Source organism: Anastrepha ludens, chromosome X (assembly GCF_028408465.1).
Source record: "Anastrepha ludens isolate Willacy chromosome X, idAnaLude1.1, whole genome shotgun sequence".
NCBI lineage: Eukaryota > Metazoa > Arthropoda > Insecta > Diptera > Tephritidae > Anastrepha > Anastrepha ludens.
In genome coordinates, this window is record NC_071503.1 from 90,883,783 (window position 1) to 90,911,087 (window position 27,305).

Below are 27,305 nucleotides of genomic sequence, written 5' to 3' on the forward strand. Positions count from 1 at the left end.
AAAACTTTGTTGAATTCCCTTCAACTGAATCAAAATCCTCTATAGGAAACGCTTCACCGGAAGATGGCATATGCAAATGTAAATTTGTGAATTTATATACGCATTATCCGCATATGTATATGCTGTGTGTATGTATGCTCACCAGCCACAGCTCAAAATAAAACGGTAAAACTTCTCAAGAAATCCAGCGCGCATTCAAAGGCGCAGCGCATATTCATAGGCACAGCATTGTACATATACACATATTTACGTACATATATTGATGCATACATATGTACGAAGCCGCGGGCACTCGACTTGACAAAAATTCAAGATTTATCAAATATTGGCAAATAATTCTACGCGAAATATTCCAATATTGACTATTTTCGAATTGTCGAGAAAATTGGCATATGGGCGGCTCGTTTATGAATGAAAGTACTTGCTCCAAGGTGGATTTAATAAGGTGACAGCATTCACCCAGCTGAATTTTTCGCCGTAGGTATGGCTTACGTCAAAATGATATGCTTTGTTTGTATGTATTGGTATGTTTCCATTCGTATGTTTACATTTGCTTGCTGATTTTGACATGATGCTTGCACCAAACGCAACAACAAATACATGTAGGGTTTTACTTACAGTGGCTCACAGCTTATTTCGTGTGCCCGTTTATCAAAATAAAAAAGTTTAATATTTTTGTATAAACTTTATTTAGAAAAAAAACTTAAACGTACATTCAAAGATAAATTATTTCTTGTTACAAACATACATAAATAAACTTAAATTATTTCTTCTTAAGTAATATATTTACAGCAAAATCAAAATTATAAGTAAATCCACGTCACACCTTATTTCGTGTGCTTAACCAAACTAGAAAAAACATGATTTTTTTTTTTAAATTTATTAAGTTTTTACTAATCTAATATTTTGTAGAGGTAGCCTTTTTGTTTTAATACAGCTTTTAACCGGGATTGCATGGAGCTAACAAGTTTTCCAGTGTATTCAGGAGATATTTTCTCCCACTCCACTTGCAATGCTGTTTTTAGATCTTGTTTGTTGCTTATGTTATGTTTTCTAATTTTTTGATCCAGAATATTCCATAAATTATCAATTACAATGAGAACAGGTGATTGTGCTGGCGTTTTTACCACATGAGGGCAATTCCATATAAGCCACCGTTGCACTAATTCCGACTTATGCTTCGGATCATTGCCCTGATAGAACCTGAACCTGTCCCGAATGCCTAATTTTTCAGCACTTTGTAGTAAATTATTTTTTAATAAATTCAAATAAACTGTTTCATCCATAATTTCGTCGATAAAAACCAAGTTTCCGACACCAGCTGTTGACATGCAGCCCCAAACCATTACATGGCCCCCACCGTGTTTTACTGTACCACGCAGATTCTTCGGGTCCAGCTCCGCGTTGGGCTTACGCCAAACGAAAGACTTTCCATCGGAACCAAAGAGGTTGAATTTGCTTTCGTCGGCGAAAATAACGTTATTCCAAAATGTTTGGTCTTTATTAACATGGTTTTCGGCAAACTCCACCCTTAATCTTCTGTTACGCTCATTAACAAACGGTTTGTTTCGAGCTGTACGACCGTGGAAATCAGCTTTGCGCAGAATTCTTCTTATTGTTTCAGGATTACATGACTTACCAAGTACTTTTTCAACCTCTTTTGTCAAAGCTGGCGCACTAATTCGTGGGTCTTTTTTAATTTTTCTTAATATCCACCTTTCATCAGCTTCTGTAAAAATTTTGTTTGGAGCTTGGCGGCCTTTGTCAACCACTCTTTTTTCACGAGAAAAGCGTTGAATAATGTACTGTACTGTGGAAGTACTCAAATTTACAATTTGAGCAATTTTTATCTTCGACTTTCCATTTTTGTAATGCGTAATCACTAGTTCGCGCCTTTCAATCGACGTACGACGACCCATCACGGTATTTTTAAATTAAGCTGGACAACCGACTACTTTCAATGTGTAAACTAAATAAGGATATAATCTAATATACTATGCAAAACAAATTTCTTATAATTGCTAACCGGTTTACTGGCGCCGATAACGGTAAAAGTGAACACACGAAATAAGCTGTGACGTCAATTTACCTAGTATTCTGTTTTTGTTGTAAATATTCTACTAAAGAAGAAAAAATTTGAATGCATTTATACATGTTTGTAATTAGAAATAATTTATCTTTGATTGTGCATTTAAATTTTTTTTAAAATAAATCAAATAAAAATAATTTTACAATTCTTTAGTTTAACATACAGCCACACGAAATAAGCTGTGAGCCACTGTATATGTGTTTGCTGTCACCTGTAATAAATTCGCCTTGACTTGCTCTTAGAAGTATGAGCTCGAATTTATTAATGAATTTTTTGATGATGAGTTTTCGTTGTACAAGTACAATAGTTGAAACTGTTCGGCGCCGCCGCGACTATTCAGCGCTATGGCAACTAGAATGATGGCCGCTACGCCTGCGTCTATGACTGCATTTTGTTCTTGTAGTCGCTAGGCATAGAATTTTAGCTTTGAAGACATACGCATTTTGAGGAATAAAGTGAGTGTCCTGTGTGTGCGGTTGTATGCACATGCATATGTATATATTAATAAGCATTGTTTTGCTTGAATTCAATTCACATATTTATATTTGCATATGCCATCTTCCTGTGTGCCTCGTAATGAAGCGTTTTGTATACAGAATTTTTTGATTTGTTTGAAGGGATAGATACACTTGTATGCTATGAATTAATTTCGACTCAAAATATTAAAGTTTTTTTGATTTGAAATGTTGGCGCATATAATAAATATTCAATCATTTTTCTTCATCATCTTTGTTTGAAAATACAAATTGAATAAATTTTCGTTTATCAAGGGAACATAAAAATGCACAAGCAAATACTTTGCAAAATGCCGTCGGCTATTCGTCAATTTGATTTCCTACAGAAACCAAAAACTGTGCAGGGCCAATATGCTAAAGGAGAAATCGCTGTAAAACAGCTCTGTTAAAAGTTTCACCACTCCCCGGCGGCGATTAGACTTCATTTTTGACAATTTACACTATTCGTAGCTCGTGAGAATTCTCTATATTTAACGTTCTCTGAGCAACATCTATCCGAAACAAAGAAAAAAGGAAAGCGTAACACTGTTCTTAATATACAGTGGAAAGGAAAATAATGAGCGCGCCGCATCAGACATAGTTTTCCTAATACAAAAAAATAGGAAAAACAAATAGAAAAAGTACAATATATTTCTGACAGACTTTTATATGTAACGATAAAAGTGAAAAAGCAGGTTACAAACCTCGTAAGCATCTATGCACAAGATATCACTAAGTGTCAAGAAGAAAAAGACGATTTCTATATGAAACTGCAAGGATTTATTCATAATATTCCAATACAAGAAGAAGTATACGTAATGGAAGATTTTAACGCACAAATAGGATCGAACATTATATCAGGGATAAAAAATCGGCTTAATGCAGATACTTTCAACAACAATGGTAACAACTAATACCATTTTGTTCGCAAAATCAACTACGTATAACAAATACGTTTTTTGCTTATAAACAACAGTATACCCTATGATCCGAAAGTACCGGGAATCTTTAAATAAAACAAAACAGAGTTAAATTTCAGGCAAATTTATTTTATATATGTATATATATGTATGTATGTATATAATTGGCGCGTACACCCTTTTTGGTTGATTGGCCGAGCTCCTCCTCCTATTTGTGGCGTGCGTCTTGATGTCGTTCCACAAATGGAACGTTACATTTTAAAGCCGACTCCGAACGGCAGCTATTTTTGTGGCAGAAATATTCTCGAAAGTTTGTCATTGCCAGCCGAGGGGCGACCGCATTTAGAAAAATGTTTTTCTTAATTTTGGTGTTTCACCGAGATTCGAACCTACGTTCCCTCTGTGGATTCCGAATGGCCGCTACGGCGGCCAACAAATTTATTTTGTCTCCTTCAAAATATGACCTGTCTGAAGCAACACACATGTGCCAACGATTAACCCAGTCTTCCATGCACCCCTGGTAGGCCGACGAAGTGATAGCCTTCAGCTCCTTCGTTGCATTCTCTTTGATCCCCTCTTTCGACTGAAATCTTCTTTCACGAAGTGGTAACTTCAACTTAGGAAACAAAAATAAGTTGCGCGGGGCCATATAAGGTGAATACGGTGCTTGCACGATGGTATTTGGTCAAATGGCGCGTTATCATCATGCAAAATCCAAGAATTGTTTGCCCACATTTCCGGCCGGTGGCGACCGCTCTCAAACGCTTCAAAACGGATAAATAGTATTCTTTATTGAGTGTCTGGCCTGATTGAAGGTACTCACGGTGCAATACGCCTTAGCAATCGAAGAAAACAGTCAACATCACCTTCCCGGTACTTTCTGTTCATAGGGTAAGTATACTTTTTCAAACTCAAGAAAAGTTAGTACAAGCCACTCTAGGAATTCGAAGTCACGGTTTACGCCAGAGGTCAAAATATTGACAGCAAAGAAAAAACTGCTTTCCTACAGTTCAGACAGAGCATCACAACGTATGATGAGTATAAGAATGTAAGAAATGCGAACATGGAACATGACCTATATGGCGTCCTATATGGGGTATGTTAAAAAATAGAAAACAACCTATAAATGAGTACCTTTCCTTTTCCAACATCCCTCTATCTATATGGGAGTCCCACTTTCAGTCTCAACAGCTACAACAGCTACTTCCTACGACGACGTACCTGAAAATTATTGGATATCACTTCTAGATGTAAAGATTTATGTAGACAAAATAAAGAATGGGAAGTTACCAGGGCCTGACAACATATTTAATGCAATGCTGAAATATGCAGGAAGTTGTCTGATGGTCGAAATAAAAGATATATTTAATAAAATTCTTGAAAATAATAAAGTCCCAGACAAATGGAGGGAAAGTACGACAATTCCCATTCATAAAAAGGGGGATAAACAGGATGAAATTCTTTTGTTAGACGTGCTAAATCAACTTAAAAGCGGAAAATTGACAGATGATAATAGATGATATACTAAAAATAACGTTACATACATAGGGATAAAAAAATGAGACTTCTTCTAAAATATCTGTGTCCGCAGGTATCAGACAAGGTGACAGTCTCAGTCCCGTTCTGTTTAACGTAATAATGGCCGAAATAACCAATGATGTTAGATCAACAGCAACAAGAGGTTATGCAATCGGTGGCAAAGAAATGTTTGTTATGCAGATGAGCCTGTTGTTTTATCGGATATGAAAGATAATGCCCAAAGACTTGTATTCGAACAATCGACAACAAAGTTTCATATGCAGATTTTCAAAACAAAAACAAAACGCATGACTATATCAATACATTTTCTAAGATGTAAACTTGCCATGTATGGACGGAACATTGAACAAGTTATGAGCTTTCAATATTTGGAAGATACCATAACATCACAAAAAGATCTCGTCAATGAGGTTAAAACTCAAACTATGAAAGCAGCACGCATTTCTGGGTTTTTAAGGGACATAGTGTTCAGGAGCGTGAAAAGCAAAACGCAAATTTACAAAACATGTGTCCGTCCAATTATGCTTACGGTATCGACACACAAGACTCGATCACATACAAAACGAAGAAATAAGAGAAATGTGTGAAGTTCAAGACATCTATAAATGGGGACGAAGCAGACGTAAGAATAGCCTTAAATTACATGTGCTGATAAGGCAGTGCGGCCTAATGAGCTATAGCCATACTCGCTAGCAGCGAATCTTACTCGATAACTTTGTTGTTGCTTTCGCATGCAAATTTTTTCGTCAAGTTAATAGAGCATAGAGATAGCGAGCGGGAACATGAAGAATAGAAGAGAATAGAATTTATGAGTAGACAATGTTTACGTACAAAAGCAAAAATAACGGAGTTTTCATTCATTCATTAGTGATTTTTGTGTGGTTTGTTTCCCTAAAAAAAATAAACGACTGAATGAACCAACTTGTATCACTTGTTTAATTCTAAAGAAGTGGATAAGCAAACTTCACACAAATCCACGCGGATGAAATGTAACCGTACGCTGGGAACGTTAACAACAACAACGCGTACGGGGAAACAAACATAAACAGAACCGTGGTAGCGATACCTGCAGGAATTTGCTGATATCGCGTCAATTACTCCTCACTGCAGTCACGAGGCATGTCCGTGTGATCAAATAACAAATTAAATTGTAAGACAAATTTACTTTGTAAAATATTGTGACCAGCAGTTCTAAAATAGCACTCATTAAGTAAAGTTAAGTGAAAACAAACTTCTGATTACAATATATTTTTATATAGTTTTTTTTTTTAATTTTTGTTTGAGTTGTTCAGATGTATCGTTTTAAGGATTTTAAGTAAAAGTTCCTAAAACGAACTATTCTTACCTTGTAATACGTACATTTTTTTTAATGCTGTACTGTGACATGCAATACACTGTCGCATACAATATATAACTCAAATTTAGGTCACAAATCTTTGTTATACTTTATATAATATAATCAAAATATTTGCAAGAAGAAATTATTTTTGGATTGTGGAGGAAAATTTTTTATCCAATCGAATGTGTTGGTCGAAGATAGTAGATTATATCATATACTTTCATTATTCTGCATAAAAAACCGCTGGCATACTCATAATACTTTTTTGCATTTGGACGAATTTTGGCCAACCGTTGGTTTTTAGATCTTAACAGTTTATATTAAATTATTTAAGAACAACGCATCAATGGATTGCCTGATCCGAGATTCAGCACTTATGAGCGGAGTAAACATCTAATTATAAGTACATATACGCCTAAGTACACATGTATGAGTATTGAACAACTCTTTAAGAAAAACCTGAAGCTATTGAATAAAAGTTCTGATTCAAAACCCCTCCGATATACATAACGCAAAGAGTTCGTTCGAGTCGAATACGACAACGAATTAAATAAACGTGCATAAATATGTCATTGTTTACATTTAATGTTATTACAATTTGAATGTTCCATTTTTAAATTGAAGTTAAATCATTTAAGAAGAAAAAGACAACTTCTTTTCTGCCCCAAAAATTAAGCATGTATGTACGTCAACCCTTTCCCTACGGATTATTGCTACATGGACAGCACGGAGATTTGATAATATTTAGTTCATTAGCCCGTTTCTGTAAGAAATCGAGAAAATTTTTGATTATAATGACGTCACATCGATTCGATCAAAATTGTTCGATTGGTCGAAAAAAGTGTTTCTGTAAGATTTAAATGACAAAATGCGGTACACTGAGAGAAATACAGGCTGCCCACTGAATCATGTTTTAAATCAGAGGTCAGCAAAGCTCACTTACGCTCTTAAAATCAGTCGTTGTTCTGAGACCAAAGAAGCAATATAATCAGCGGCTATGGTGGTAATTTTCTTATGCTACAATGGACATACTTGGACATAAGAAAAAAATTGATGAAAAAATACAAATTTTATAATTTATCCCAAATATCAAAATAAATGTTAAGTATTTCACAGCTGCTTATGGGGTCGGGGTAACCCCAAAATTCAATAGATACGTACGACGACGGTTATGGTGCGGCACCTATAATCGTTTAAAATGATGCCCATATGTTTTATTAGAACATCTGATTGCTAAGGTTACAGTTATGGTTAAGGTACGGCGCCACTAATCGCTGCTTAGGTCTCGATATCGCAGTGCACGGGCGTTCGCAATCGACGCGAAGTTCAAGGCCAATGATTCGCGCGCAACTGTTCGTCGAAGATAGCCACTAACTATCGTACATGAAATATTGAGGAAGGATCTTAGACTTCAAAATTCAAATCGTGTTTTAAGATTGCAAATGATTAAGCGTAACCGTTATAATTCGCGTGAAAATTTCGGCGAGACAATGTTGCAGTTATTTTATGTTTTGGAGTGATGAACTTCATTCAAATGTATATGTAAATAACCGAAGCCACCGTTGTTAGTCACATAAAGGCCAGAACCCTATATTAAAAGCAGTGGACTATATCTTTTTGAAAATCGTCGAGGGCAAGCAATTTCAGTTGATGATTTCTCTAATAGGCACATACTGAATGATTATTTTCTGTCAATATTGAGAGAACATATTTCCTTCAGTACATACACATAGTTTCAGCAAGATGGCGCCATGCCGCACACTGCCAAACTGTGTAATTTCTTCTCTAATAAAGTGACAAGCCGTTTCGGCGACATATCTTAGTCACCCAGGACGCCTGTCCCTATGGACTTTTTTTGTGAAGGTACTTCAAAAACAAAAGTCTATGAAAAAAACCCAGTGACTACTTAAGCACTAAATGAAAATATCGGTCGCGAGGTTGATGGCACTCCAACATTACTTCTCCAGCGAGTGGCACGGAGTACCGCGGCGATATTCAAAGAGTATATGCAACGTAACGTTAAACATTTTAAGCAAATAATTAAAAAATCATATAAAACGCACTTATTTTCGTTGTAATAGTTATTGAAATAAACCTTAATCGTTAATTTTTTAATTTAGCTTTTTATTCCTAATTCTGCCATCGGACACCCTGTAGTAGGCCTATCGACTAAGATTGTGTGAAATCAAAATCAATGAAGCATGAAACAGAAATTTTAATATTTGTAAATAACTATTTATTCTTCTCCAAAAATGTGCAATCATATCGTGTTTTGCTATATACGGGTTAAGAACGTCCAACGTTTGAATTTGGGAAAGAAGTGTTTTAAAGACCCATATGCTAATTGAATACACTGTCAATGGCTCTACAGAATGGTTGTTTGGAGACTCCGTGGAAGTTGTTTCCGTCGCTAGTGACTTCATTCAGAAGCGTTGAGAATGTCCGCCAGAGAGGCCCGTGCGAAATACTATTTCAAAAAGCCAATTCTGTAAATAATTATTGTACATATTTTCAATACATATTTAAAATTTAATAAAACAATGCCATCAAATGTAAGCACATACTATACAAACAAAGCAAAACAAATTAAAAAGTACAGTCTACAAAATCCGCGCTTCTATAACGATTTTGTCACCTTTTAATGGACTATGAATAAGTTCGTGCGGTTTTACAACAGATGGCGTAACTTGATTATTATTCCATCGATCCACATTTCCAAACATTCATTGGAGAGCTACTGTCGTAAGGCACAAACGTCAGTATAAGTTTTTTATTTGAAGCGTAAACAACAATATTTTTACCACACTTGAAAATGTCGAATTTCGTGCCAAATAATGTGTTTTTGCGGGGAATTCTTCTTCATTATTTTAATATGAAGAAAAAAGCAGCCGAAAGTCATCGTATCTTGGTGGAAGTTTATGGTGAGCATGCTCTATCTGAGCGAACGTGCCAGAAGTGGTTTGCACGCTTTAAAAGTGGTGATTTTGGCTTGGAAGACGAAGAACGCGAGGGTGCGCCGCCAAAGTTCATGGATACCGAATTGGAGGAATTGCTCGATCAAGATCCGGCTCAAACGCAAGAAGAGGTTGCAAAAACTTTGGGAGTTGATCAATCAACCATTTCCAAACGTTTAAAAGCCATGGGAATGATCCGAAAGGTAGGCCATTGGGTGCCGTATGAATTGAAGCCAAGAGACGTTGAACGCCGTTTTATGGCATGCGAACAACTGCTTCAACGGCACAAAAGAAAGGGTTTTTTGCATCGAATTGTGACTGGCGATGAAAAGTGGGTCCATTACGACAATCCAAAACGTCGGGCAACGTATGGATACCCTGGCCATGCTTCAACATCGACGTCGGCGCAGAATATTCATGGCCTGAAGGTTATGCTGTGTATCTGGTGGGACCAGCTGGGTGTTGTGTATTATGAGCTACTGAAACCGAATGAAACGATTACGGGGGATGTCTACCGACGACAATTGATGCGTTTGAGCCGAGCACTGCGAGAAAAACGGCCGCAATACGCCGATAGACACGACAAAGTTATTTTGCAACATGACAATGCTCGGCCACATGTTGCACAAGTGGTCAAAACATACTTAGAAACGCTCAAATGGGATGTCCTACCCCACCCGCCGTATAGTCCAGACCTTGCGCCATCCGATTACTATCTCTTCCGATCGATGCAACATGGCCTGGCTGACCAGCACTTCCGTAATTACGATGAAGTCAAAAAATGGATCGATTCGTGGATTGCGGCAAAACCGACCGAATTTTTCACAAAGGGAATCCGTGAATTGCCAGAGAGATGGGAAAAAGTAGTAGTAAGCGATGGACAATATTTTGAATATTAAATTTGTAACCATTTTACGTCAATAAAGTTTCAAATTTCGAAAAAAAACCGCACGAACTTATTCATAGTCCTATTATTATAAAGTATTCATATATATACGAGTATATAACAAACGAAATGTGTGTTGTCACCGCCTTTAGGACATGTGAGAATAATGATCGACAATATTTATTTTCATTTGTCTACAGAAACCCTTTTAATCGAGTATTCGTAGTAAAATAAAATGGAACACGTCAGTTGAGTACCACGGTTGTTGATCGATTCGACACAGTTTCTTACAGAAACACAACAAGTGAGAGTGACGTCACTATAACATTAAATCGACTATTTCAACCGACAGCTTGATCGATAATATCTAGATACAAAAAGAGGTTGCAGAACTATTGAAATGGTGATACAGGGAGGGTCAATTAACACTTCCTAGTTGCTAATAAGAAGGAACACGGACCAATTGTGGATCTAAATTCAATAGGAGTGCACTTGTTCGGTAATACAAATAGTAGATTTCTCCGCAGGTGTAATGTACGTAATATACGAGTTTGTATGCAAATGCCTTTCGCGTGTGAATAACTCTGTACATGCATCATAGTCTCGACAAATTTTTACGCGTTTGGGATTACGCATATGTATGTTATGTGAATATGGCTGTGTAAGTATGTGGATGCGTGTTAACCATTTACGTACCTGATTTGCCATTGATATCTTTTGCTTTCAGATTTCGAGCCTTAATCAATGTTAATGTTAGTATTGAATTTGATGGGTGATAGCAGAGCGATGAAAGCAATTCACCGCATTTATCCTTAGCCGGTGGTTTCAGTGCTTTCCAAAATGATTGCTTGCTAGCGAAATCAACCTAATCGCATGTCGTATATACATGTAATAGATATAAAGTGATAATGCAGATGTAGATAGCTACAGAATACCTTACAAACGACTAAAGATAGACTTTGTTGCAAAATTATAACACCTATGTAATATTTGTTCTTATTAGTAACCAGTAAGTATTTCGATTAATCTTTCTTCTATCAAACTGGTACTGTAAAACAATTTTATTTACATAACGGTAACAATTTGGAAGATGAAAAAGAAAATGGGTTCAACACGTGCTGCAAAATTACATGGCCGTTGCTTTTCCAAGGATCAGTCTTTTATATATTATACATACGTACGAAAAATGGAGGTGAGGGTTTATTGTACAAAATTCTATTTGAAGGTATGTAAAGGGTGATCAGATTGGAGCTCCTTTTTCCAATAAGGCTTTTTTTACAGATCACGTGTGGCTACTGTCAAATTATATACATAATTATTTTCAGTATTCATTGATATTTTATCATAGAAAGACTTACACCTTAATAACGTTTACAAATCGTACAATTGCGCTCAGGCCTAACGATGGCGGATCAGAGATGGCTAGGTCAATAAGCAAAATTGCCATAGTTGGGCGGAAGATTATCTTTAAAAAATAAATGCCATAAATGGTTCAACACAAAAATAATAAAGATTGCCCAATCAATTTAAATTTTCGTTATTTTATTTCAATTCAAAATCCAATACCTCTAAATTGATCACATTGAACAATGTCAGTAATGTTTATGGTAGTGTGATATTATTAGTTAATATTTGACAAACCATGTCAAGAGATTTAGGAACATGTTTAGTTAAAATATCTGCTAGCATATGAACGAATTTATTCTTTATGTCTACATATTTGGCAGAGCGGAGTAAGAATTATTTAATACGACATGAATGGCGCTTCTATTGTCACAATAAAGTACTATTGTTTTAGTTTTTTGTTGTCAACTAATTTTGGTATCCCTGGAGCCACGACGCTTTTTGAACCGCTGCCGTCAAGAACATAAACTCGGCTTCAGTTGATGGAGCTTCCTTGGAGCTGAAATAGGTAGCCTGTCGTAGAATGTCCTTCATATATTTAATTCGCTGCCCCGGTCTGCGTCATGGTCCTCGCTTCTTTTTTGAAAAGAAGATCCCAATGTAATTCTCTTTTAAGTAAAGCATTAAACGCTTAATTGCGATCCAGTGGGTTTTTGCCAGATTGATAGAAGAACGACAATAGATTTAACGCGAATGTTAATATCATAGCTCGAAATTTGGGAGGCAAAAAATAAATTTCTTAAAACTTTTGAAATTTTCTTTCCATTCCATTCCAATGTTTTAATGGGTTTAAGATGTTTGCTGTTTGGACCCACAACCTGAACTATTGTCGAATCCTTCTGACTAAGTAATATATACTTTGCCTTCCTGTTCAGCATTCAGAAACGTGATAACAACATCTTTTCGAAGTGAAAATAAACCTTGCTTGGTGATAACGCGAGTAATATACGAAGTGAGGTATATCGGACTATGACAGCGAAATTTTCTTTATAGTTTACACCTTTCTTTTTGTTTTTTTTGGGAAAACCTTTAGCTGCCAAACCAGCTTTTCAACGGATGAGTTGAACGCTAATGGTATGCGTCAATTTCCATCTGAAATACCCATTTAGTCTTCATTGCTTTTCGGGGGGATGCTATTTCGTAAAAGACCATATTTTGCTCTAGCAAGAAAGGGTTATTTCTTTATTTCCTGCATTTCTCTTTTCATCTGCATACAGTTTGTCAAAAATATGTTTTGAATGAATTCCGTTACTTACACTTCTTTAACTAAAGCCAACACCTTTTATTGAATTTGGAGAGTCTTTCAAAATTATTTTATTAACTTATATAAAGGGTGATTTTTAAGAGCTATAGGAACGTTTTTCAAAAAGATACGTAAAATTCAGAAAAACGCATGAAGTTTTTATTTAAATCGATAGTACAGTCCATATAATATCATGTTTGAAGAATTAAAGCAGGCTTGTCTGAATAGACAATAGCTTTAACATAGCCCCACAAAAAATAATCTAAAGGCGTTATATCGCACGATCTGGGTGGCCAATTGACAGGTCCCGAACGTGAATCAAAATGCTCACCGAACTCGCCTCTCAACAAGTCCATTGTTACGCGTGCTATGTGGCATGCCCCACCGTCTTGCTGAAACCACATGTCATGCAAGTTAAGCTCTTGCATTTTGGGCAAAAAAAAGTTGTATATCATTTCACGGTAGCGCTCACCATTCACAGTTACGTTACGATTCGCAGCATCTTTGAAGAAGTACGGTCCAATGATACCTCCAGCCCATAAACAGCACCAAACTGTGACCTTTTCTGGATCATTGGTAGCTCTTGCAATTCTTCTGCAATTGCTGCGAACGGCGAGGAATCGATAATTGATGGTCATCATTAACACTGGCCGATACAGCTGCGATATTTTCTTCAGTTCGCACTCTACGCAAACGTGTTGGTGGGTTGATGTTCAATAATGTAAATTTGGTTCTAAATTTAGTCACAATAGCTGGAATAGCCGCTTCAGTGGGTCGATTAAACTGACCATTAAATGGAAGAAGCGCGCGATAAACTTTCTTAACAGAACAGGCATTGTTATAATAAAATTCAATGATTTGCAAGCGTTTTTCGTTTGTAAGACGATTCTTGGTTAAACTATAGACCAAACTGAAGATCTTTGACAGTGAAACAAAACACGAAACACGCGTCAGCTGTTTAAGCCAACTGTTTAAAAAGATAATAGCAAAAAATCACCCTTTAGTTACCTGTACTTCGTAACGGTGAACTTTTTGAATCCACCAAAGCAAACCAAAACAAAAATACAAAAACAAAACAAATGCTTTGCTCAACTGTCAACAAAGTGTTTTTAAATATATATTTCGGAATTGTTTGCTAAGATGATTTTATACACCGTAGCGTTACCTGTTACATATATGTGATTGTTGATCAACGGAAAACGGGCATTGTTTGAGGGGACTCAGTCGGTCGATTCTAAAGGGCTTTCCAATAGCAGGTGTTATTTTGAACAGCCCGCTACTTAGGTAGATGCCACTTCTGAAGCTGTCATTTTTTGATATTTGACAAGTAGAAACTACGCCATTAATAAAAATGGAACGATTCACGCTTAAACAACGCATTGAGATTATCAAAGTTCACTATAAAAATGGTGAAAGTTTGACAGAGCCGGTTAGTAAAACTCGAACATTTTTCATCGTGAAGCACCTTGTCGAACCGCAATTCACGAATTGGTGAAAAAATTCGAGTTTTTGTGACAAGTTAGTGATGTGAAGAATAAAGCCCGTGCACGTCGCTCAAGAACAGCCGAAAATAACACACAGCGAACAACCACCGTATTCACCGGATTTAGCACCCTGCGACTTTTTCCCTTTCCCAAAACTTAAATTGCAACTCCGCGGACGCCGCTTTGAGTTGATAGAGGCCATTAAGGAGAATTCGCTGAAGGAACTGAAGAAGATCTCTTCAAACGCTTTTAAAAGGTGCTTTGATGACTGGGCAATTCGTTGGCGTACTATATGTGTATTGCTTCGAATGGAACCTATTTTGAAGGTGACAAATTAAATTTTAATAATTAAACAATTATTTTGCGTTTTATTGAACAATTCCGGGTACTTTTTCAACATAATGTATCTCTGAATTTCGCTAGATTAAAGATGTCAAAACACTTGCTTGACAAACTGTATATGCTGCATAACGCCTCTCGTCGGAGACAAAATCTGTTGCGCAAAAATTATAACCTTTTTTCATGCCTGCAATTATTTTCGAGCACCCCATACGTTCTGCTACATTTCTTCAAATTTAATGGGATAATTTACTCTTTCGAAATCAAGCGACGATGCATTTGGCTTGTCATTGCCTGACGAACCGATGTTGTGCTCTACTGAATCTATGTCTGCTTGCTTGATGTTTGGTGAATTGTTACACTCAGTTTCATTCTGCGGCTCAAGAGCCAAATTCTTTTTCTTAACGTTCTATTATTCCTAGTCTGAAATGGGGGCGTTGGTTAAACTTGTTTTTTTGTTAATCCATATTTCTTCTGGACTCCGCGTGTTTGATCCAAAATGCAAATGATTTAGTAAAAATGGGGCATCAGTTTAGAATTTAATATTTAAGTCCGAAACTCTTAACATACAATGCATTTTTTAACAACAGTGCGATTGATTCTCTCTGCTATATCACTCTGTTCAAGTGTCTAGGGAGACCTAATTTGAGACAGTATGTAATTAATTGATACAATGCTTTAAACTTTGCATTGATTCAAAACGAAATACCCGCACGGATTGTCTGTTAAATTCTTAAATTTTATGAATTCTGCAAATTTACTCTCAAGAAAATTTTTCGAATGAGAAAATATATAACCTTGATGGCCCAGACGTTTTAAATGGTTGACATTCGAATAAAATCGCAATTTTAAGACGAAATTTCGATGGTGGAAACGTCTTGGCGTGGGAGCATGCTCCCCGGATGTCAATCTGATGAAAGACATCCAGAGAATCCTTGTGAATGAACTATAGCCTTCATCATCGAGGACAAGTTTAAACTAATGGAAATAAATTACCGAACGAATAATAATACATAAATGCTGGTTTAAAATTAAATAAAGAGTAATGAGCAAAATATCGACCAATCTTATGACTTTGCAACACGTGTTTTAATCTACACTTTTCAAAGCTTTCCGAACATATAATTAAAATAATTTAGGCTGTTTAGACTATAATTGCAATACACAAGCTTCATTAAAGAAAACCTCATCGAAATACTTACCGGCTAGCAATCCAGGAAGTCAGTATTTCGATCGGTAACATCTTTTTGACTTAAAGTGTATGTTTTTAAATATAAAACGCATTGCTATTTTATAAACGAAAAGAAACGAACTTCTGATTGATCAACATCATTTATTATAATCATTTGCTTAATTGAATTTGATATAAGTAGGTATTTATTCATATTTTTTGTTCTTTAAAGTTTCTTTCATTTACTACATATGCCGTTGAATTGCTCCATTGAGTAAGTAATAAGAAAGGGTTAAAATCACTTAATTTTTGTCAAACGGGCATATGTATATAGTATTGTAGATGTGGCCGGTCAGGTGAAAAGAAGGAAACACAAATTATAGCGACACGTTCTGGAGTCGAGAAACGATATCTATGATCGTATAGACAATAAGAAATCGACGCAAAGCAAGAGCCGTGTCGATTTGTCTTTACCCAAGCACTGAGAAAGCGTGCGGTATACGTATATATGTACATATAATCATTTGCATTTGTATGCACGCACATGTTATATTTGGTAATATTTTGATTTGACTATTTTTTATTTTTGTAGGATTTTCATTTATTTTAGTTTTATTTAATACCTTTAATTTTATAATGCTACATAATACTTACATTTTATTTTAGTATTTGTGTCATATAAAAGTAAATAATTTCGTTTGTATTCTTATGCTTGAATGCTCAGATCATTTTACTGTACTTAGATATATTTCTCTGTTTACCTACATATGTATGTACGAGTATTTGGTTATCAGATAATGTTGGCGATATACAAAGAAAATCAACCCAGTCTGTAATAATGTTACTTCGTTGCTGTCTGACAAGATTCGAAACTCTCTTATATCTTATAGTGATTGTGCGAATTTGAAGGAATCAGCTGATTTACTGATGTAACCGTGGCTATGGGAGCGGTGTGTTTACGACAAAAATGAGATTGTGTTGATGGTATACATAAAAATTAACATGATTGTGCGAATTTGAAGGAATCAGCTGATTTACTGATGTAACCGGGGTTATGGGAGCGGTGTGTTTACGACAAAAATGAGATTGTGTTGATGGTATACATAAAAATTAACACATCAAAATAACCATCCTTCATGTTACTTCGCTGCCATCTCCACAACGACTGATTGGATGAGTGTGTGAATACGTGTAAAAAAAGCGGGCTGAATTCTGTTACCGAGTTTCTAATGACGTGGCAGCTGAAGTTACTCTCACAATTTTGCTTCGGATAGCCAAACTTTGCAATCATGATGGAAAGAATAGTGAGATGGGGCCTATCGTGGTATCCTTATTTTGCTCTCAGCGCATTTGACAATGGGTGATGTCAAATTAGCACAATTGGTGACCATTATGGCCAGATTACCATTTTCGTAACTTGATTTATCTTTTTTTTTTATTTAGTCTCGCAGCTTTAGTTCTTTCTTTATGACATTTTTTAGCCTGTTCTAATTATAAGGCAGTATTTATAATTTTGTAAAATATGCATAATTTTAAAAATGAGTTCAATAATTCATTTTTTTAACATCTGGTCACATTGCCCGCGATTGCGGTTATTGTTGGTGTACTTCTCCTTCCAGCAGTCAAATCTCTCTCTCGCTGTCGCAGTGTTGCCTAGCTTTGGATATAAAAGCGCACTAAAATGCCCATTTAAGGAAAATAAAATACTATTGTAAATTTGTATTGAATTACTTAAAGAACTTTGTATGCGTGACGAATTGTCCTTAAAATGTACGTTTTTTTAAATAAATATGTTCTGGTTATCGCCGTCGGCGGCCGCCGTAGCCGAAGGGGTTGGCGCCCGACTACAATTCGGAATTCACAGAGAGAACGTTGGTTCGAATCTCGGTGAAACTCCAAAATTAAGAAAAACATTTTTCTAATAGCGGTCGCCCCTCGGCAGTCAATGGCAAACCTTCGAGTGTATTTCTGCCATGAAAAAGTTCCTCATAAAAATATCTGCCGTTCGGAGACGGCTTGAAACTGTAGGTCCCTCCATTTGTGGAACAACATCAAGACACACACCACAAATAGGAGGAGGAGCTCAGCCAAACACCCAAAAAGGGTGTACGCGCCAATTATATGTACATGTTATGGTTATCTACAATTTAATTTATGAGCTTTTTGAAACGATTACTTCTATATGGTTTTAATTCGCATTCAGTAAATTCAAACGCTTTTTAAAATGTGTAAAAAGGGTTTCAATGTTAAGAAGAGTTGAGAGAAGAAGATTTAGTATTCTAACATACCCTTAAAATGGAGCAAAAAATTTAATTTGCACTTTCAAAGTATCAAATTTTATAAGAATCAACAAATTTTCATTAGCACTAAAATCTTCTCAGAGTGATCTTTTTTAACCTTATTTTGTCTGTATTATACAGTATTTTTAACTTACAGTTCCGGTAGCTTTAAATTGAAAAAAGAAACAAACACCAACCTTAAGAATTTTCGCATTTTGGGTATAAAAAAGCACTAAATTTATTGCAAAGAACAAATGGTTGGCAACACTGCACAACTCAGCTAATGCGACGTCACGCTCACTTGTTTCTATCATTCTTACTATGTAATCTATCATCCTTGGTCTGAACAACGAGGACGAGCGTGTGAAATGAGCGGGTCGAATTCAGTTGGCTAGTCCCCTATGACGTGCCAGCCGAATTCGCTCTCACAATTTCGTTTTTCATCATAGCTGATGACCTAACCTTGCACTTGATGTGCTAACATTCATACATTCATACACGATTGAGAGAATGATAAAGAGGCGCCAATCGTGGTACCGCTACTCTGCTTTCAGCAAATTTCACAATATAACTATGTGTGTGACGCCGCACTTGTGCAATTTATTCGTGTGTTCTTCTTCTTCTTGCACTCTTGCTCGCATTTTCACTACTCTCTCATGCAACGACAACAAAAAAGTTACGTCGCGCACCCTCTGATGTTTCTATCATTCTTGACATACAGTGAGTCAAAAAAATATTGACACACTCGAAAAATCTAACTTCTCAGTGCTATAACGTTTCTCCTAATGAAAGTATTTTCTAAATGTATTTATTTATTACATATCTGAATAAAAAAAATTTATTTCGACTTAGGTTTACAAGCTCAATCTTGAAAGGTAAAATAAGGCACATATACGCATCAAAAACGTATTGGCGCATTCTTTATGTTAACTTATGCTTTTGGCGTCGTAACGTTTAACCCCCGTTATTTCCATTATTGCTTTTAACTTATTCGTACATTTTAGGAATTGCATACGGACGCAATCACTTTTGATCCGTGGTGCTTAAATTTCCCTAAAACTACGTCAATTAATGATAAAACTGTATTTCGGAAAATAATCCTATCGCGAAATTGGCAAACTTGTTGATAAATCATGGTCCAGCGTTCGAAACATTGTTATGCATTATTGAAATACTGGCAAAATCGCTCCGGTTAGCAGATTCCGCCGCCAAAAAAAAATTAACCGAACGACCGAAGCGATTTGTGGTGCTCACAGTGGCACAAAATCCAAATACTTCGACTGTCAAATTGTGCGAAACCCTGCAAAATTCATTTGAAATCAATTTTAAATAATATATAAGGCTGGGTATCATGGCCGGGTTCCTCGACACAAACCCTTCATTTCGAGGGTAAATAGGAAAAAGAGGGTAAATAGGAAATTTGCTAAACAGCATTTAAATAAGCCCTTTTTAGAATACCGCCATATTTAGTGATGAATCAAAATTCAATTTATTTGGGTCAGATGGAGCACAAAAGATTTGGCGAAAGTGAAATAAAGAGCTTGAATAGCACAACCTCCTCAAAACAGTTAAACACGGTGGAGGAAATGGTTTGGGGGTGTTTCGCGGCATCTGGTGTCGGAAATCTCGTGTTCATAGATGAGACAATGGATAAGCATGTGTATCGACATTCTTAAAGAAAATCGAAGTCCAAGTGTCGAGAAACTGGACCTTAATGGGACAACTTGGTAATTTCAACAAAATAATGACCCAAAACATTCGTCTTATTTTGAGCAAACAGCTTAAAACACCCCCCAATCCCCGAACTTAAATCCTATTGAGCATGGGTTGCATCTTTTGGAACGGAAGTTACGATCTCACCACATAATGTCAAAGGATTCTCTAAAAGAGGCAATAATTGCTGAATGGAATAAAATAACACCTTCCAAAACTTCAAATGTGGTAAATTGTATGAAGAGACGTTTGCAGGCCGTTATTCAGTCTAAAGGAGGACCCAGAAAGTATTAGCGCGTTACAGCTGCAATGGAGCAAGCTGATTACGCTGCCTGTGTCAATACTTTTTTGATGTGAAGTTGTCCCTTATTTAACCTTTCAAGGTTGAGCTTGTAAACCTTAGTCGAAATTATTTTTTTTTTGTTCAGATACGTAATAAATAAATATTAGACATTCAGAAAATATCGTTTTCTATTTTTTTATACTTTCATTAGAGAAAAAGTTATAGCATTGCGAACTTTGATTTTTCGTGTGTACCAATACTTGTTTGACTCACTGTACATATTGTAGATAAATACAAACTCCATTGATGTATATTAAACAAATGGAAGCTTATTCCTAAACGAAAGCGCATATTTCCCAAAAGAAAGTTGGTCGATTTTTTATAATGTCTCCACATTCCGATTTTTTTGAAAGAAAATTTTGGATTTGTTTGATTTTTATTGAAATGTTATCAATACTTAAATATATTTCATTCTTTTACACCTAGTTTATACCAAGTAATTTATATCAAGTATTATGTTTCTATTAAATGCGACAGTATTTATATGAAATACGTACATATTATATATAACTAGAAGACAGCTGACAGAAAAATACATCTGCTTGCCAGCCGTTAGAATTTCTAGAGCAACATCATTTGGTTTTTTTGTTTGTTTAAGTCTCCGGTATTGCTCACCTGGATTGGCAAGTTGCCGAGCCTCCGGGTTCGTACGTTGTTTGAGATTTTCGGTATGAGTTGCAGCGAAATGTTCAACAACTTCTGATACTGATGACCTCTTGTGGTCATGACGTAAATCGGAATTCCTCATATACGATGGTGCGTTTACTGCGCTTTTTACGAAGCTGTTTTGTAATTTTCTCAAGATAAGTTTGTTTGGCACAACCCCAGAGGTGTATGCCATAAGTGCACACGGGTTTAAATATATATATATATATATATTATATATATAATTGGCGCGTAGACCCTTTTTGGGTGTTTGGGTGTTTGGCTGAGTTCTCCCTCCTATTTGTGGCGTACGTCTTGATGTTGTTCCACAAATGGAGGGACCTACAGTTTCAAGCTGACTCCGAATAGCAGCCATCTTTTTTATGAGGAGCTTTTCCCTGGCAGAAATGTACCCGGAGGCTTGCCATTGCCTGCCGAGGAGCGACCGCTATTAGGAAAAACTTTTTCTTCATTTTGATCTTTCACCGAGATTCGAACCTACGTTATCTCTGAATTCCGAATGGTAGTCACGCACCAAGCCATTAGACTATGGCGGCCGCCAACACGGATTTAACTTGGTTATAAATCAAAAGTTTGTTTTGTATGGAAAGAAGCGAACTTCTCCCAGTAGGCCAGTTTAATTTTTGCATTTTGAGGTGTAACCTACCAGAGCGGTCAAATGACCGCTTTTGAGACTTTAATCAAAATTATTAATTAAATTCCAGGTTTTTATTTTTATTGAACTTAATGCACAACTTTTTCTATAATATATATGTAGGCGTTTAATTTTTCAATATATATTTCTCTTCTTCTGTCGTTTTTCCTGATAATACAATAATATGTATATGTATACTTTACCGTTGTCTACCCTGAGCGGTCTTTTGACCGCTAGAATATACATATATGAAATTTTATGAAGTTATCCGCATTGAAATCTCAAACTTAACACAAAAACAGTAGTTTTCCAAGAAAATCTTATCCGATTGTGTTTTAAGAAAACGCCATGTGCTTACAGTTTGTTTTATGCTGGGTACAGAGCAATTGCTGGTAACTCACGAGGCATAATAGCGATCATTCAAATTAGGTTACTACTCGTACTCTGTACGCCGCATTACAAATATTTCCGACGTGATTAGTTCTATTTGTATACTAGTACAAAATTTGGCGTGAATATGACGGATCAAATGGTTGAAATCTAAATCTAATAGATGGCCTGTCCAGGTATTTTTCAGCATTATGGATTTTGTTGCTATAAATCTTTGGATTTTATATAAGAAAACAACTGGAGAAAAGATATCACGACAAGAATTTTTATTTCAGTTGGCAGAGGATTGGTTGGTTAGAGGAACTTGCCACCGAATACGGCGTTATACATGAACAAAAAAAAGGAAAGTATGGCGAAAATTTCAGCAGATTCCACTACATTTCTGAAAAGCGAAAAACGTGTTAAATTGGATATTGCAAAAAAATTAAAACCATAAACATTTGTTCCACATGTAAATAATATGTTTGTGGAAAATGTTTACGGGAGAGACACTCCATCTGTAAAAAGTGCGACGTCGAATACATTTTATTTTAGTTTGAATAAGGATATGTATGTAAATTACTGAAGTAACCGTTCAGTTTAGAGCCTTGTTTCTAAAAATGTACTCGTAAAGCCCGAAAAATAAATGTTTTTTTATTATTATATGATATATTTTTTGTATTTATTGTTTATGCTAAACTCTGTATTAATTACAACCAACTGGAAAAGACTATAATGTTTATTTTTAGGCGGTCATTTGACCGCCATCGGTAGAAATAGGTATATATAGATAATTAAGCATTTTTTATTTTAACGTGGTCTTTCCAACAGAGTCATTCCCAAGTACTTCGCTGTATTGGAGTATGGAATTTGTGTGCCTGATATGTATATAAACTGAAATGGAAGTTTTTTATTCGTAAAATGTACATGAAGTTATTTTTCTTCGTTAAGTTTTATACGACATTTTGTAGTCCATGCAGTGATTTTGTTAACATCTTCCTGAAGTTTACGAGTGGACTCACCGACTCCGATTGCTAAAATGCATGTATCGTCTGCAAAGGTATTACTAGTCTTAGAGACCGGTAAGTCAGAATCTTGTTGTCAGATGTGAAAATTACATAAAGTATAGGACCAAAGATACTACCTTGTAGAACCCCGACTTTAATAGGCTTTAGGCTTGAATAAAAGCTATCGCACTTGATCATGAAATATCTGTTATTTAGATACGAAGTAAATATTTCCGAAAACTTCCGAATACTTTGTCGAAGGCCTGGGCAACATCGAGAAGTATGGAAGAGCACATTTTCTTTTATTCGATTACTTCTTCTATCACGTTTGTGATCCTATGCACTTGTTCAATTGTTGAGTGCTTTGCTCGAAATCTGAACCTTGAGTAGAAATAAGGAGTTTGTTTTCAATCAAAGGCTTTAACCGCCGCAGAATTATTTTTTCGAGTAGTTTGGACTTTATAGGTAGCAAGAAAATCTGACGGTATGATGACACTTCATGGGGATTTTTTCCATGTTTTAGTATCATTATTACTTAAGACACTTTCCAGTACGTTGGCACATATTTTAGCGTAAGGCATGCGTTTATAATTTTTGTTAGCTTAATTCAAGTTTTTTGAGGAAGATTATTGCCCACAAGCCATTGCGTTCTTTAATTGGAGGGTTTTGTATAGTTGGTCCTTTTAGGTATTTTGTAGATTTCAACAGAGAGTAATCAGTACTTTTTTCCGCTGTCAGCTCCTTTATATAGTGATTGAAGGATGACTTTTTTTGTTTATTCATTTATTTTCTTAAATGTTGAGTAATTTCGAAATTAGACGTTTGTTGTTTGATTTCAATGCTTCCACTTAGTTTCAAATATACGGATGAATGATCTGCATTAAGGTCTGTTCCTTCATATACTTGTGAGTTCTTTTTACAAGTTTTTCTTACAATGAAGAAATCTATTAAATCTGGACATTATATTGATCTGTTGACAAGCCTACTTGCCGATGGAGATAAATTCAGAGCCGGTTTCTATTGCAGCTTTGTAGAGTTCACGACCTTTGGTTGTTCTGAGTCTCGAGCTCCAATAAATGTGATTTGCATTGAAGTCTCCCCATATACTTTTAAGTAGCACTGCTCTGATTTGATGTTATGTCGTGAAGAACTATATACTGCAGTTAAGCATAATTCGTTCGTTAGGACATTTAGTGGTGGATTGAAATTCTTTAGACTTTTTTTTTCAATCTGTCTTATACTATTTTTAACCAGAACTGTACGTTCTCCTCTGGCGTTGTTTAAAAGATGATTTGTGTAAGAAGTGCTGTAACTTTTAATCTTAATAAATGTGTGGGTTGTTAAGTGGATTTCTGATATAAGACACATACATATATATTTTTTCTATTTGGAGAACTATTCGTATTCCATATCATAATGACAAAACGGACGGACGCAAACGAGCTACACGAGCTGGGTCACAGCACGCCACCAACTCTAAATCAAACTATCCGCTGATGCCAAGGGGCAAAAGCGTCAATACGTAAAAAAGGCCCGCCCAGGTATAAATTTTACCAGAGGCCTCTCGCTATTTTCGGCAGAATTAGCAAAAATGAGGGCCAGGGTAAAAGCATCCCAAAGACGCGGCCGATAAGGCAAGTTACCAAAAGATGGTCGACAAGTATCTAACGTTCCAAGCCACCCTGAAGGCGGTAAAACTGGCAAAAAGAACAAGATGGCACGAACTGCTTCGACACCCAAACCAGCCAAACGCGCGTTTAATGGCAGGGGATCACCTGCAAAATGCGCTGGTGGACGAACTAATGAACCGCGGTAAACTTGTGTGGTCCGAATGGAGGCACGTCATGGCAAGCCCGGAGGGTCAAGTGCCAGAATTTGATTCAATGGAGGTGGTTCGTGGATACAGGGAGATCAAATGTGACGATCATTTCTCTTTTGATTTCCTGTAAACCGTTATTAGCAAGATCCATAGCAACTGGTAAGTTTTTAGCGATGGGATTAAGTGAATAATTGGAAGGTTTCTCAGAGAAATTCCTTTTCGGATTACAACCTCAAACAATCATTTATAAATATGATGGCAATTCAATTTATAAACATGAAACGAGGGGACGCCTGAAGACTAATGACAGTGATAACAGGCTTTTGGTCTGTGGGGGAACAAGCAGCCAAAATGGGCATCCCTCACAGCACATGCTCTCTCTGTAACAACCGGAGAAAAAGAAAACAATCTTCCATTTCCTCTGAATATCCCCTGCCCTATGGAAGGATGCTGCTTGAGAGTTTCGAACAACTGTCTGGCTTAGATGTCAACAACCTAATAAGGTTCTTAAACCGTACAGACTGAATACACATTCTCTCAAAAAAATATGGGAAATTGTTCATTTCAAAGCGCGCGGTACACATATAAATTTTTTTTTGCTGGAATGTTGGTGCAAATGTCCTCTATAGTGTCGCAGAGTTTGAGCGTGATCTGCGCTCTGCGCAGGTGTACTCTGCGATTTTTACAATGAATAAAAATATCGAACAAAGAATTTGTCTGAAATTTTATGTTGTGAACAGGATTTCGTGTGCCGAATCGTTATACAACTTGACGAGCTTACTACACTGTAAAATAAAATTTGAACCTCCGCATCAGAAAAGCACTTTGCCTCAGTGTATCAATTGCCAGAAATATGGGCATACAAGAAATTATTGCACAAGAAGTTCAGTCTGCGTTAAATGTGTAGGCCCGCACAAAACAGGGAACTGTACCATTAATATAAATGACGATAACATCAAATGCGCCCTATGTAAAGGGAAGCACACCGCAAACTACAAAGGCTGCTACGTTTCCCAGCTCTGCGAAAAAAGGAAATGCCTGCTACAAAGACAAGTTGAAACCAGCAAAACTACACAAGTGAACCCACCAGAAAAATGTCAGGGACATATGCACAAGTAGTAACATAGTCAACAAAGTAACAAATAAAACAAATACTACGCCTCAAAACGATGATATACAGGAATTGAAAACAATGATAAGCCAGCTAATCAACCAAATGTCGAACATTATGAACATCATAACACTTCTCGTCACTAAAATGGATGACCAAAGAAAATAACTTGACAATAGCCTTATGGAATGCAAACGGACTAAGCCACCATATACTGGAAACTCAAAACCTCATCAGACAATCCCCTGGATATGGCCTCATCTCCGGGAAAATTTTAAAACATATGCCCGACAGAGCAATAATTTATCTCTGGAACGTTTTTAATGCTGTTATTAAGTTCAAATACTTCCCAAAGACATGGAAAATTGCCGAAATCATTGCGATCCCTAAACCCAATAAAAACTCGACGTTTGCATAGTCGTACCGATCAATAAGTCTACTGCCGACAATATCAAAAATATTTGAGAAGCTACTCTTTGATCGCATGGAGCCCATTATAACATCAGTTCGGATTTACATTTATTCACAAAATGAATAAAGACTTCAACAATAAACAAATATGCGTGACTATATATCTCGACGTAGATAAAGCCTTTGACAAAGTATGGCATCCTGGATTATTGCATAAACTCCAATTTTGTTTGCCATATGACTACTTTCTAATGCTAAAAAGTTACATCCAAGATAGAAAATTTTATATTAAATATAACGACGCATGTTCATACATGGAGCATATGAATGCAGGAATTCCCCAAGGCAGTGTATTAGGACCTACTCTGTACCTTATCTACACCGCAGATTTACCGGAATCGTCTTCAGGAAATAGCATAATTGCGACGTTTGCAGATGACACTGTAGCAATGGCTTCTCATAGAGAACCGAAAATACGATCAAAGCTCTCGCTGCAAAACAAAATCTTAATTTACAAAACGACAATTGCACTAATCTGTAAGTATGGTATAGAAGTTTGGGGCACAGCTTCTAAATCCAATTTGACAATACTGCAACGTGCGCAGTCTAAGATACTTAGGACAATAACAAATGCACCATGGTATATACCAAACGCTGACATTCACCGCGACTTAACCATCGACACAGTTGACGAAGCAATACAAATTGCGAGCATCAGGCACATAAGCAGACTTCTAACGCACACAAATCCGACGATGAGGAAGCTTCCTGCTGAAGAAAAATTCAATGAGAAGAGACTAAAACGAAAAACCCCAACATACTTCTTGTAATGTAATAATAAGAAATATGCTTTTGTAATTACCTAATTATTATAGTAAATATTTTACAAATGTACTCCATATTTCTAAATGATCCTGAAGTGCATAGACCTTAAGGTATCACTTAACAATCCAAATATCTTTAAAACAAATTACTTATTGTTAATATAGACAGGTGTTTTTGAAAGCAATAAAAAAAAATCGATTGGTATAAGTCTTTTGCAGAGGACCGCGAAGTCGTGGAAGATTTGCCCCGATCTGGCCGCCCACCGA

General features: G+C 36.3%; 1 protein-coding gene and 1 long non-coding RNA gene across 4 annotated transcripts in view; one reads left to right on the forward strand and one right to left on the reverse strand.

Annotated features, from left to right (window-relative positions):
• Nucleotides 1-6,993: 6,993 nt before the first annotated feature.
• LOC128870425 (synaptotagmin-7) overlaps nucleotides 6,994-27,305 on the reverse strand; it is a 33,470-nt gene continuing 13,158 nt past the window's right edge. The window contains exons 4-5 of one of the 2 annotated variants that reach the window (XM_054113046.1): nucleotides 10,918-11,086; nucleotides 6,994-7,144 (exon numbers count right to left, since the gene is read on the reverse strand). In XM_054113046.1, coding sequence (XP_053969021.1) covers nucleotides 7,134-7,144; nucleotides 10,918-11,086 — 180 coding nt within the window. In that variant the 3' untranslated portion in view covers nucleotides 6,994-7,133. Of the gene's footprint in view, nucleotides 7,145-8,609; nucleotides 8,868-10,917; nucleotides 11,087-27,305 lie in introns of those variants that run through there. The other variant, XM_054113044.1, reaches the window with a different exon arrangement.
• On the forward strand, nucleotides 10,524-11,734 carry LOC128870426 (uncharacterized). 2 transcript variants are annotated; one of them, XR_008455372.1, is made up of 4 exons: nucleotides 10,525-10,882; nucleotides 10,949-11,230; nucleotides 11,312-11,446; nucleotides 11,503-11,734. It is a non-coding gene; the product is annotated as an uncharacterized LOC128870426 (long non-coding RNA). The 2 variants fall into 2 exon arrangements; XR_008455371.1 differs by having other exon boundaries at nucleotides 10,524-10,882; nucleotides 10,949-11,446.